Raw genomic sequence first — 13,787 nt, 5'->3', positions numbered from 1 at the left:
GAAGCGATGAGAGAATCGGTCAAAAACTTTAATTTTGTATTTTTCAACACTGGTTGAAAACATATTTTTGGATTACAAATTTAGTTTCATTTTTTTTACATTACTAAGTAGTGGTGCAATGCAAAATTCCTGTTCGGCATCATAGATCAAATCAGCACAAAAGAAAAGAAAATGTATAGATAGCTGATCTTTTTTGTTGCCGGACAATACTAATTACCGATGGATCTAGACCCGGGGGCTCAAAGTCGCAGGCCAATTGCGGCTCTCAGGCCGATATTTTGTGGCCCCTACCTTAATTTGAAAGTTTAATGTTAGTGCGGCCCGCCAGTTTTATATTCTAGCAATCCCGCTAGCAGCCACTTACAACCCCCCCCCCCCACCCCCCACCTCGTCTTCCTTTCACAAGCCTGTATTCTCACCTGGACTCATTTCTCTCCTGAGTGGCCAGGAGATGACCTTTAACCTGCTGCCATGTGTGGTCTCACAGGGCTCCGCTGGCTTTCCGTCAGTGCTCGAATCCTCTGAGATTTCCACGGAGAACGGCAGGACGAGCCGCTTCCCCCGCCCGGAGATGGAGATCTCCTTCAGCCCTCTGCAGCCCAACCGCATGGCTTTGAGACGCCAGGGAGAGGAGAGCGCTGTGACCATCAAAATCACACGCTCGGCACGCAAGAGGAAGAGCGGAGAGATGGAGAAGGTAAGATCAAAGAGAAGCAGCGTTACCACACATCCACAGGGAGCTTGAAGTTGTTTCCACACCCAAAGCAAGAGCTAGTTGAACGTTGTTAATCATCACTGCGGAGGTTTGAGATATGAATCGATTTCCCTCCATCTGTCCAACTATAAAAACGATGCATGTGGAATCATCCCACTGTAAGAACCTACATTTGTTCGCAGTGCTTCCCTTCAGATTTCCTAAAAATACCCTGGATGAGTAAAACGCACAGGCACCTCGGATGTTGGCCTTTTCAGTTATTTTCAGAGATGTTTCACAAAATATCAATGCAGCACAGGCAGTGAAGGATTCTCTTACAAACCGCTTTTGAGCAAGCTGATTGAAAATTCTGGTTTGGCTTATTCAACACGACGCATGCACTTTGCATCCTGCGAGGCGATGCGCTACTAACACAATGTCAACAAGCAACCTGTGAACTAGGCGATACTCTGGATGTTCTGTTAAACCAATTGTAAATCCTGCATTGTATTCAACTAATCCCAGATTAGCCAAGTGGTTCGGCAGATAGGAGCCGACTCAGACGGACCGCAGAAATGTGAAACTGCACTGCAGAGATAACGGGCCAACGGTAGTTTTCAAGGCACCGCCTCACTTGGATTTGATTTAATTCCTATTGATGAACAGGAGATTTACAGCACCAGTCCAAAGTTTGCGCACGCTGTCTCATTCAATGGACACATTTAGCAGCCATTCTATTTGTACACAAGAATATTTCAGTTGTGCTCATGAGGAATTGACACTCTGTGTAATACATGGAACAATAACAGGACCTCTGCCAAATCACACAGTTCACAGACCCATCTGCCCTTCTGGATATTTTATAGTTCCTGCCAGCCTAAATAGGGGTGGACAGAAAACCAATTTAATCTTAAATAAGAAAAGATGTTTTGCATAATTCAATGCTATATTTTTGCTTCATGTGCATGTGTCCTTAATTTTGAAGAAATATTGTTATTTAAACCTGAAAAAAATTAGAACTGGTAACACCGGATTTTCCTCTGGATATAAAACACACAGTACAATCAGTCAAAACACTCACTGGGGTAACATCCACATATGGGTGAGGCAACAGTTCATCAATCATAAATATAACTTACAGGGAGGACTGCTCACTTAAGACACACACACACACACACACACACACACACACTCACGCTCACGCTCCCTCTGAACACACTGAAGCTTCCCGGTCGGGAGAAACGAGGTCGGCTGCAGTTCACTTGTCACCTCGCTGTCCCTCTGTCACTGTCTACAAAGGTTAATGCTGGTTGCAGCTTGTTCAACTCCTCTGTTTCAGCACCTTTTTCTTTTTTCTTCTTTTTGGCAATCAAACACCTACATGTTTCCACAAAATGCCCCAAATAGGAATTGTCAGGACAGAAGTGAAGTACAAGATTTTCCAAAGGCAATGGGGATTTTAAACTAGCTTCACTCATCGACTCTTTTTGTTGACTCTATTTATTTGCCTTGTTTCCGCATAATCTCAAGTGGCGAGGTGCTTGAGATGTGCTGATTATTCTTAGGCATGAAAACGCTGCATACCGGTGATTGACCGATGTTAATTTGATGAAAACTGCAATGCAAGTCATCAAGACAATTTCATGCACGATGAAATGATAATGCAAAGATATTAGAGGGACAAATAAAGGAGGCGGCATGCTCGACGGTTGTGACAGAGACAATATTTGACGAGTGTAGCCGCTCTTATGTGATCGCTTGATAAATGTTGCAAACCGTTTCACCTGAAAACTAGTTATTTGTTTGATATTTAATGAAAAAACAAAATATACCGTGTTATGTATATAATAATAATAATAATCTATAACAAGATTTGAATGATTTTTGCTTTTATCCTTTCAAAAATGTTTGGTCAGATTATAATTTTAGCCAGCTGAGATTGAATCTATATTCTAAATCTAACAGTGGTGTTTCAAGTTTATGTTCAAAGGAAGTCCGGATATTGAGTTGAAAGTGTTTTAGGTTAAATCCGATGAGCATCATCGTCCTATGTTTATAAGCATAATACTGTTTGCATATTTCCTTTGTACATGTAGTGTAACAATATTAAGCTCCTCAATGAGGTCAATATTTTGTTCCCTTTCCATTTAGGTGCATGTTTATCAGAGTGTCAAAATCTACTTTTGATTGCAAAGAAAATTCTAGTTTGAAAAGTGAAAGCTGGTTATCTTGATTGCAGCAGCTGGCATACGACGCCTTTTTTTAATTTATTTATTTTTTAACCGAAAACGGTAATTACTGACGATATGTAAATGTCCTTCAGCATCAGTTCTCCAGATGCATCTTGAATTTGCAGTGATGGAAGGTGAACCTCGCTGAATAAAAGATGAGGACCATTTTGGGATGATGCCAAAAGGAAAACTGTGTTGGCAAGGCAGGAGGAAGAGAAAGGTTCATATGAGGGGGATATTTTAGAGACTAGAGTCCGCACTTTTATTTAGTATCAAACTTTAAGGAATACCAATATGTTTTTTGTACAAAACCACTTCTTTGAATTTATCCCCAAAACAGATCATCCATGACTATTTTATAATAAAAAAATTAAAAAAGAAATGACTCATTTAATTCTGTGAGTTTGTGATATTTGTGGCTACTTAAGCGCCAAGTCTGCATTAAAAATGAGTTCATTATTAGCTTGACATTCCTTTTTATAATTAGAAGTTAGGTTTTGATTTAAGTTGTTTTAACATCAGCGTAATGAGTCGATCTCGAGAGGCCGTGAGGAATAGTTGTTTTATAATATTATTGTTAATGTGCCTCATTCTTTCTGCTGTTGAGCAGGAAGGAGGCCATTGTTACATTGATGATGTGACTAATCACTTAATCCCCTCGTTCCAAACCTGTGCTCGGTTTTATTGTATTCCAGATTTCTGAAAGCTCCTCATGAGACTTTGATTTATTACACTGGCAATTAGCTGAACGCCCCTCGGGCCCCCCAGTGGGACCAGGCTCCTTCGCCGGGTATGACAACATGTTGTCTTTCCATAACCAGCTGTGGGGGTATTTACACGGAGGGGGGGGGGGTTCCTCGCGATAAGGTAATTCCACTAACGGCTGCGGCTCTTTGGACTGACCTGGGATCAGCAGGGAACTGGAACAGAGGTTCGATGTGGATGCTCAAAATTACATTTTTTTTTTTTTTCCCTGCATCTTGTTCTCCCAACACATTCCTCTACTCGTATTGGCGCATTGACCCAGTTTCCGTTTGGAAAGAAGTGGTCCCCTTGTCACCAAAAATCCCGTGAGGGGGTTTGAAGTGTCGAGCTGAGGGTCAAAGGACTGTCAACACATCCGTGACCCTGTCAGCCGTCACACAGTAGCAGGCCAGTAACGTAGGCTGAATTAAGAGACAAGTGAGACAAGGTGTAGAGAAACCGAGAGAGGCAGCTTTCAACCACGGGAGACGTGGCCCAAAATATATTGAGGAAACGAGTGCCAAGGGAGGTGGAGGCAGCACGTAAAGAATCCACTCGGAGAGATAAGTTAAGGGTTAGAGGGAGTAAATGTCAGCCAGGGAGGTGAAATGAAAGACTGGTAAGTAGGACGGATGGACAAAGATACCCGAGGGAGCACAGCAGTGAAGAGGAGGGTCTGAGGAAGAGGGAAGAAAACCGGGTCGAGAGAGAAGCAGATATGTTGTTAGGGGGTAGATGAGACAATACAAAGCAATGGAGGAGAGAAGAAGGGAGCGGAAGAAGCTCACACAGCGGGAACTTTAGATCTGAAGTGAGTGTAACCGCACAGCCTACACTTGATGTGCACATCCTGAGCACAGACCGCTCCATCACCCAGTCACACCTTTGAAATGAAGAGTGATGATTGGAACCGCTGGAAACTCTGCAACTTGTCACATGGCCAGTTTGCCACATTGTTGTGTAGGTTGCTACAAGATGTAGCCATAGACTTTCGTTAGAGAACCACGCGTATTGCTCCGTCACATATCTGCACTGACCAGTTATTGCAATATGGGAAACCTTCGAGCAGTCTGCAGATACGCTGTGTGTGTGTGTGTGTGTACACACACAGAACCTCCCGGGAGGACGTCACACTCTCCACGCTGACTCACACCTCTTGTTCCCATCAACAGCATGTTGTGGATCCCAGCTGCTCCCACCGTGCCGTTACACAGCTGGTCACGCAGGCTCACTGAGAAATAAGTACAGTGAATTCACCATCAAATTCTGCAGAATTTATTTCTCTACACGTCCTGGTGGAGCGTCCAGCGGTCGGAGCTACTCGTCTGACGTGTGTTGAGATTGAGTCGTGGTTATAACTTTGTAACGACAATGAATAACAAACACTAGTTGTACATTTATAAAACTGGCCCAGCAGAAGCAGAAGCTCACAGCAAGAAGTAACTCTACATGCTGCGCTTTCATGCTACATGAAAACACGGGAGATGCACCAACACAACTTGTGCCCAAGAGAGGAGCTGCGCCTGTTTGGAGGGTTTGGTTTTTTTTTGGAAAATCCAACCCGACCTCACAGAACGTGAACGTTGGCCGTAGGTCGTTCACGTGCACACAGATATGACTCCACATGACGGATGATCTGTCTGCATACTGTGGAGTTAGTGTCACATGCAGCTTGATAGAGCAATGTTACTTTTCTCCATCTGCCCTCTGGCTCAAGACGAGAATCTGCATAATCGTAGTTCTGTCATATCGAGTTATTGTCGTAGTGGAACATAACGATTTTCTTTTTCTGTTCCTGCTGATCGTAAAAAGCTTCTTTTGAGACTAATAATTTCTACAGTGGGAACGTTATGTTGTACTAAGTTACTCAAATCCAGTGTTATTTGAAGGTACGCGGAATGTGGGCCAGAGGACATTTTAAATCTGAAAAACATGTCTCTGTCCAAGTCCAGTCCATCCTTCTCTCGGGGGGCGGGATTGTCAGCCAGAAGGATCTTTGCTTATCCTTGATCCAACCGAGAGTCAGCAGGCGCACGGAGCCGGTTCCCCGTTGATTAATGAGACACTTGATAGAGCCTCGCGCGGGTCAGGGGGACCGAGGAGACAGACGGACACTGGAGTCCTCGCCGCTGGCAGCAGCCAGCGCGGATTTGCAATTTCTCATGTCGGTCAAATGTAAACCGCCACCCATCCATCTCCATCCGTTTCGCCCTTCATTAGTTGAGAGTGGGTGCGTTTCTGATTGGCTGCAGTTGTGACGCGTGAATCCAACTGTGAGGGAACGTCCTGAAAACGTACTGCATCGATTTATTTACCTACTGATGATGGAATTAACTTTAAGATGGTGAACGGGGAGACATTACAAAACTAACCCAACCTCTCGGTAAATGGGAATACGTTGCAACGCACCGTTTACATGAGCAACACCCGTCTGCAAACACACGCAGCCTGTTGGTTTTAAGCGTTGAACACGGAGCAGTGGGACCCCGGTGGTCCAACAAAGAAGAGACTTCATACCCAATCCCATCAGGACCTGCACTAAATAAATGTCTGCAATGAGACTAAATGGCTAAATAAACGTTTACAATGACAGCAATGAGACCATGTCGTTGGTCTGTGAATGGAGCACCAAAACATAGTGTTACTTCTGTGTGTGTGTGTGTGTGTATTTGTTTCCCCACTTAACAAGTTAAGTGCTTTGCAAAGAGTGAACAAACAAACTACTACTGCTACTCTCCTTGTTATTATCCTCCCTGGTCAATACAAAATGCCAATGTTAGTTTATCACATCGACCCAAAGCCTTTAAACCAGATGGCTGCATTGTTTTATTTCTTGAAGGGCTTATTTGGCAGCTCTCAGCATATCTATGATTGAGGGTTTGCAAGGAAGGTGCCAATACCCCATTTCATGCAATCTGTTCTCTGCAAGTTCTTCTAGTTTACTGGAGTTGTTGTTTTCTCAAGTAATTATATTGTCAAACTGAGTGAGTCTTAAGGCGCTGGCGTGCTTCTGCGTCTGCGGCTTTTCGCGCTGACGTGTCGATGGACTCGTTTCAATTCATGGTTCTAAAAGGCTTCCGCGGGTTGCAGAGCAATTCACCGCCAGAACGACGGGGGGAATAATGTTCTTATTTAGAGAATGCCGTCTTTGTGTGTGGAAGTCGTTGGTTTGTTTATTTACTGCGACCTTTGCGGCGATCCCCCTCCGTGAATCGGAGGCCATTTGCGCGTCCTTATAGTCCGCCGATGACGGGTTGTAGAAGTGGTCATATTTACGCATTTCTTCCCACAAAAGCTCTTCAATCTGATTCATTCTCTCTTCAAAAATCTTCCTTTTTAAAAATAGCGTATTGTGTTGTGAAACCTGGAAATGTGAGACTCCATAAAGGATGTAGTTGCTGACCAATCGCAGCCTTGCGGCCTGCGAGAGGCTGCGTAGCTTTTGACGCTATTCTAGAAAATGGGTCGACGCACGCGAGAAGGATAAAAAAATAAATAAATAAAAAAGCATACAGGGGGCGCTCGCGTGTGCGTGCCGTTGCTTTGAAAACGCACAACCATAAACTAGGCCTTAGAGGATGGCGCTGCCACCCTGCTGCTGCTCAGGCTTGGGCGGTTAATATTTGTCCTAATCGTTATAGCCGAGAAACATTCTTCAAGCAGCAATTTGAACCGTGCAAAGTGGGCTCTCTGTTTGCAAAGAGAGCAACGATACCGATGCGTTTCACACCATTTCCCTTTCTCCTGTTTTGATTTCAGTAAATGGTTTTGCAAATGCGTACTTTAGTGCACTGCTTTTAACGAGGTTTTCTTTTTCTCAAGTCTCCCATTTTCAGGAGGAGTAAACGACCAGCGACACGTCAGGTACAAAAACCATCGTATTGTCATTCCTCCGTAGCCGTTAGCAGTCAATGACTCAGTCATCATTCGTCATCATTTAACTAGTTTAGTTTTCATCTCCTCCTCAAAATGTTCCACCTTCGTCCTTACTCATCTTGATATGTTAAATCATTTTTATGAATAAAAGTATGCAACAACTTCCTGTACGGCAGGAATGCAAACGCGGAGCGTCTTTCTAGCAAGAGGGCCGCAGGCCTGAATGAAAAACCCAGCAGAGTACTGAGGGACCTTTCGCCAGAGACAGACTTGTTGTCCTTCAGCAGCGTCTCTCCCCTCCAGCCTGTTCATTGGATCCTCGCCAACAGTAGATGCAGGAAAGGATGCAGGCGGGGATATGATTCATGAAGCTGCACGTGTTCGCCCGACCTTCCCTGCATCAGAAATGATTTGAAAACAGATGGCATAATCGTCTCGCTGCCTCTCGTTCTCAAGTAGAGAGAGAGAGAGGCTACATTTACTCTTATAATGTGATTATAGCCGATAAGACATCAGACAGTGAGGATGGCTACTGGCCTCGCATGTTGGAGCTTTCCATTATTTACCTGTTTCCATCCTACAGAGCAAAGTGACTAATGCTCCTTGACACCCTGTACAATTATTCTGCAATGTCACAGATGCCTTCCGGGGTTCTCCTTCAAAAACACATTTATTCCACCATGCTAATGTGCTATAACCTCTTGGTACGGTATAAGCTTGCTCTCCAACCTTATTTTTGTGCCGTAAGTTGTCGAGATGGGGCAGAAGTTGAGTATAGATTCTTTCCCGTCTGCATACCTCACTCATGATTATGCATGGGCATTTTGGTTGATTCAGGTTCTTGTTCAGGGACCCTTGAGCGGATTAACTCTGGGTCAAATTGTTAAATTATTATTATAACAAGGTCGCTGATGTGACCACGCTACTCCCAGCTGAGTGGGGAGCAGCTAATGAAATCAATTAGTCCTGTACCGCTGCATTTCCCCAGGGGAACCATGTAAATGGGCCAAATTTGACCATGCAGGCTAATTTTCATCCGCGTCCACTGCTTAGTATGTGGTGCTCACTCTTAAAAGATGAGATCACCTGCTGTGATTTGTATTAATACAAGATTCCTGTAATCTGTTTCTCTTATTTAGTATGAGTCATAATGTCATAACTAGGACTACTCATAAATGCCACACGAGCAGTGTTCCTGCTTTTATGTGAAGGAGACTTTTTAGTCTTCTCGACATCTTCTCTCATCTTCTGAAGTAATTACATTGTCAATCAATGTAATAATGTGGATTGAAATGGTCCCCTTTCAAGTGGAGTGCTTGGATTTCATGTGTGTACAAAGCGGGTGGCGATTTTGATGGTGAATTAGTTTCTTATCTGATGGGTCTGACATCTGTAGGCAGCGACACGCCGACCCATTTCATCAGCCAGTCCATTTTCCTCTGAGATAATGGACTGTTGGCTGGAACATGTAAACTGGCCCATTGTGGACACAAGCAAGCAAAAAAAAAAAAAACAGCTGCTCCTGCTTTTATCTTTGCACACAATCATTTTTTTCTTCCCCTCCATTTTGTTCTCTTTCAGTCCTTTTAACCTCTTTCAGCTTTTCCTCCAGCCGCACATAAAGCCTCGTCTCTCGCAGCGGATCATTTCGTAACGATTTATTGACAATGTGGCGTCTTTTCTTTAGAGGAGACGTGGCCGTAACCCCAGAAAGTCTTCATCTGGATTTGTAGTGATGATGATGATGATGATGATGATTTGGATGTTGTGCGTCGCTGGTGTCTTCTTATAGGAGAGCATTCTGTCGTTTTGTTCTCCGCCTGTATTCTAGTGGGCAAAGTCGCAGCGTGTTTAGATGACTCATCGTGATGACTGTGGCCCTTTTTCATAGAAATGTCTGTGTCATTTCTTAGACAATTACATTATATGGAGAACTAACTTTTGACTTCTTGTCAGCGCATTTGTGCAACGTGTGTGTGTGTGATATATATATATATATATATATATAGGGATATTTGAGGTTATTTCAAGACATTTGTATAGTACATTTTTCTGCTAATAAGAAAGGTGTCAAAGATATAATTGATGACTAACTCGCTCCTTTTTGATTGGAAACACAAGGCTCTGTTTTCATTTCTTTGGATCATTAGAATTGTGACTGACTAGAAAGATTAACCAAAGAACGAATACCCTGGGACTAACATTGAATTGCAACGACTACGCAAAGTATTTGCAAATATGTGAATATCTAAAAAACACAACGTAGTTTGTGTCAAAAAAGAAACCGCACAGCACAACTCCGCTCCTCGCTATCTGTCTGCATCTTACTTCGTCCCGAGTCTTGATTCCCATTATCTCTGATTTACTTTCTCCACACGCTCCCACTATCATCTCATCTAATCTCTCTCTCTCTCATCCCTCCATCGCAGACACTTCATCCTGTTTACTTTCTCCGCACTCAAACTCCAATTCCAGTTTTATCGCTACACGACTCCTCGTTACCCGAGCGCTTCTTTCTTCTTCACAAACACACCGGCGCCCCATTGTGCCCTTTCTACAAACACCTGTTTGTCCGTACCGATCTCTTCTTGGGCCCTCGTCCCTCTCGGTTCCAGTCGTCCTCCCCTCAGATTATTTTTAAAACCGTCCACTGAATCACCGATGACTTTCCGTGTTTTGACCCTTTTCCTTCAAAGTGGAGCGTTCAGCGAGCCCACTCGGTCGGTTAGCCGCCCTCCCGTCCCCGCCGGCGAGGCGTGAGTCAGAAATCCGTCCAGGGATTCACTGCGCTGCCGTACTTTTTCAAGAGAACCTTTTTTTTTATTTTCATAATTACATAAATTCCTTGCCGGCTTCCGGACGGTATGATCTCATTAATACGCCTCCGCTGTACAAAGCAAATATGTCACTCATTTGTTTCCCCTCCTGTAGAGTTAACGAAAGGTCTTCCACACATGGTCGACAATAGCGCCACTGACTCAGGATCTTGTTCTCAGACAGCCACACGATGCTTTTGGGCAGGTAGCAGTTAAGCCCCGAAGGAACGTAAATCGCCCTCAATTGGCGCTTATTCTAACCCCTCTAAGTATTTACTGAGTCATCTGTGCCATGAACTCAGCGAGTGGGTCCTCATTCTGTGTGTGCTGTGTGTGTGTGTGACAGGAAGAGATGGAGGCAGAAAACAAGAGGAACACGCGCACCAAGCTGACGCCGAAGCTGACCCCACACCAAGAGGAGGTGACCACCGCACAGTAACACACACCGGCTCATGCACCAGCATGCAGACGTCCTCTCGTATGTCCTTTGCATGTATTAAGACCAATAACCCCAAGCTACAGCCTCAACGTATCATAAAGACTTTCAGAGAACATATAGTAGGTCACTGCAATCCTGAAGTCCTCGTATTCCTACGTGAGGTCAGCTTGTTTGACCACGTGCAGCATGTTACACTGCACATGGGAAGAGACTAACCACAGCTTACCGTCTCTGATCAGAGATCCTCTCCAGCTGGTCGCCATGACTCCAAGAGCAGCATCCGCAGCAGAAAGGAAGGAACTCTGCAGAAGATCGGAGACTTCCTACAGGGTTCTCCCACGCTGCTCGGAAGTAAAGGTCAGTGTGAGATTCTTCACGTTGATCTGAAGCTGCATAATTTCAAACAAACAAACCAAAAAAAAAAGTTTAGGCAACAAAGAGAACTTTTGTGCGCAAAGACAACGGAGGAGAAACCAGGACAAATCTTTGTCTGAGTGATTTAGAAACCATCGCAGGTTGGACAGAGGAACCGGGCAAGGGCAGCCGGGTTTGGGACACTAATGATGTCCTGAAGGGGAAAGTTAAGACGGGAAACATATCGGTATCAACGGGGGACACTTTCACTCCGTCAATTATTAGTCGCCCTGGGGTTCTCCCTCCCTCGCTGCCTCGCTCCGCTGTCAGTTATTGTCGGCTATTTCTGTTATTTACTTCCACAAAATCCTCAGTCTTTTCCCCTTTACTCCACCCATTGCTACTGGTCATCCTTCTTTCTCCTCGCTTTCATATGCTTTTAATCCTCTGATTGTTCCTTTTCCCGCCATGTGAACAGGATATTGAAGGATAAAATAACGTAACTTTTCATTCCTCTGGAAAGATCAACACCATCCTGCTGGTTTCGTCCTTTGAGCAGTGAACTGTCTTTAGTAATCAAACTAATTAAGAAAACCGTAAGACATGAATGCACATCTTCATCAAATGGTTAACCAATGTGAAATCGTGGCATGAATACAACAAATATTGATCTTAAGCCGTCTAAAGCGTGTATTGACCATGTTCCGCTCGTCTCTAATCGTTTGCGTCCCTGCAGCCAAGAAGATGATGAGTCTGGTGAGCGGTCGGGGGGATGCGGCCTCCTCTTCGTCGCTCAGTCTGAGAGCAAAGAAGAACAAAAAGAAACTGTACAGGCCTGAGATCTCCTCGCCCATGGACATGCCCCCCCACCCAGTAAGTGTCATTAAACATGCGTCCAGTCCTCACAGCACTCACATGCTCAGCCTGAGTATATTATTTTGATAATATCAGATCATTATCTTGATATTATGGATACACTATGAAGTATTTACAATCATCTAACCTCTTTTACTTTGTTAAATCATTTAAAAGATTGTATTTTTGTTTTTAATCTTGGCATTTTCCGTTTTGATCATGTATAATTCGCTGCTCAGAGCTAATGTTTGCAAGTTAAACAGCTCATAATAAAATCTCTAATATCTGTTTTGTATTGCTGTGATAACCTCTCCTTCAAGAACCGTATTCAAGTTTCTTGTCAAATTTGCTTCTTCCCGAGATTACATTTGAATCCCATCACAATAGCAGTGATTTAGTTTCTTTCTGCTTCCTCGTAGTGATTTTACCGAACGAGGCATGAATGCACCATAATGGCACTGAATGGAACAGCCGTCATAATAATGGCCGTTAGCTGTTGTTGTCGCTCTTCCTGCCGATTTCCACACGGATTTGTTGTGCACGGTGGGGAAATATGAGAGCCGGACGAGCAGACAACATTATATTCATCAAGCGAAGGTAATGATTAGTATGTCAAATGACATACTAATCATTACGTTACCTCGTTCTCGTTACCTCGCTCTATTAATCCCAACTAGAACAGTGATCGTACGACTCGCCTACAGTTAATAGAAGATGTGCACATTTTAAACAGACGCTTCTCTCCTTGTAGATAATCAGCAGAGAGCCGGAGGAGAAGGAGAGTGACCATCACATCATTAAGAGGCGCCTTCGCTCCAGGCTGGTGAAATGATACTCCGTGTGTCAATCATAACTCAATGAAGGAGGCATTTAGATGCCTACACGCTTTCTTTTTGTGTCGTGGTGGCTGAGAAATCCCCAAACTTAACTTAGAACTCGGTTATCTTATTTAATCTAAAAATGTATTTCAAAGTCACTGCTGTACTGTTTATGTATATGTGGGCTCAGAGCGGCCCGATGTAAGATAAGCTAAAGAGACGCCAACTAAATCGATCCGCTGAACAAAACTGAACCATGGCTCGTACTTCAGGAGGAGATATAAGCTGAAACAGTTCATCCATCAGCGCTCTGCCTACATGTACAACCCGAGCCGGACGGTTTCCCTTTGCTTTCAGTCTTAATGCACAAACATTAAGAGTCTTAATCTCCTTTAGATAGTAGGCACTATATAGGCTCCGTTAGATAGTAGGCACTCTAAGTTTGTATATCTTCTCCACTTTATAGACAAAATACACTGATTCTTTATTCGGATGTGCAATGTTTTGTGTTTATTTGATGTAAGCTACAACAGTTATATTTGAGTTTCATCTTCCAATCCTCTCCATCTTTTTTTTTTTTTTAACTGATTTTCAACCCACCACTTACTTTCTTTCAGAAAGTGTTTGTTGAAGCTGCTATTAGAGCAAAGAACATTTTTTCTTTTGTACAAGAAAATCCTGTCAAACCTCAAAAGTAAAAAAAAAGTTTTTTTTCTATCTCCGTTTTCTGAAATTTGCACTTGTATTTTTTGCTTATTTTTCAAAAGATTTACTACATACATACTACTACTGTCATACCATCATGTTTTTCTTTATTTTGATTTGTTCTGTAGGTATAATTGGTAATTTACAAATAAACATTTGATGCTGTTTTTCTGTTTCATATTTTAAGATCAATTACTAGCGCTGTCAATAGATTAAAGAAAATAAACTATTAATCGCGATTAATTAAAATGAAAA

At 43.3% G+C, this 13,787-nt stretch overlaps 1 protein-coding gene across 8 annotated transcripts in view; it reads left to right on the top strand.

Moving 5' to 3' along the window:
* LOC120820839 (kinesin-like protein KIF20B) overlaps positions 1-13,787 on the top strand; it is a 27,947-nt gene extending 14,160 nt beyond the window's left edge. For 4 of the 8 annotated variants that reach the window (XM_078104782.1, XM_078104781.1, XM_078104780.1 and 1 more), the window contains exons 30-35: positions 488-697; positions 7,492-7,533; positions 10,708-10,782; positions 11,040-11,157; positions 11,891-12,027; positions 12,761-13,787. In XM_078104782.1, the coding sequence (XP_077960908.1) occupies positions 488-697; positions 7,492-7,533; positions 10,708-10,782; positions 11,040-11,157; positions 11,891-12,027; positions 12,761-12,841 (663 nt within the window). In that variant the 3' untranslated portion in view covers positions 12,842-13,787. The remainder of the gene's footprint in view (positions 1-487; positions 698-7,491; positions 7,534-10,707; positions 10,783-11,039; positions 11,158-11,890; positions 12,028-12,760) is intronic. The other 4 variants (XM_078104786.1, XM_078104785.1, XM_078104784.1 and 1 more) reach the window with 1 other exon arrangement.

The sequence above is a fragment of the Gasterosteus aculeatus genome, chromosome 6 (assembly GCF_964276395.1).
Source record: "Gasterosteus aculeatus chromosome 6, fGasAcu3.hap1.1, whole genome shotgun sequence".
Taxonomy (NCBI): Eukaryota; Metazoa; Chordata; class Actinopteri; order Perciformes; family Gasterosteidae; genus Gasterosteus; species Gasterosteus aculeatus.
Note: the sequence above shows the minus strand (reverse complement) of the source record. Positions and strands in the feature narration are given on the sequence as shown.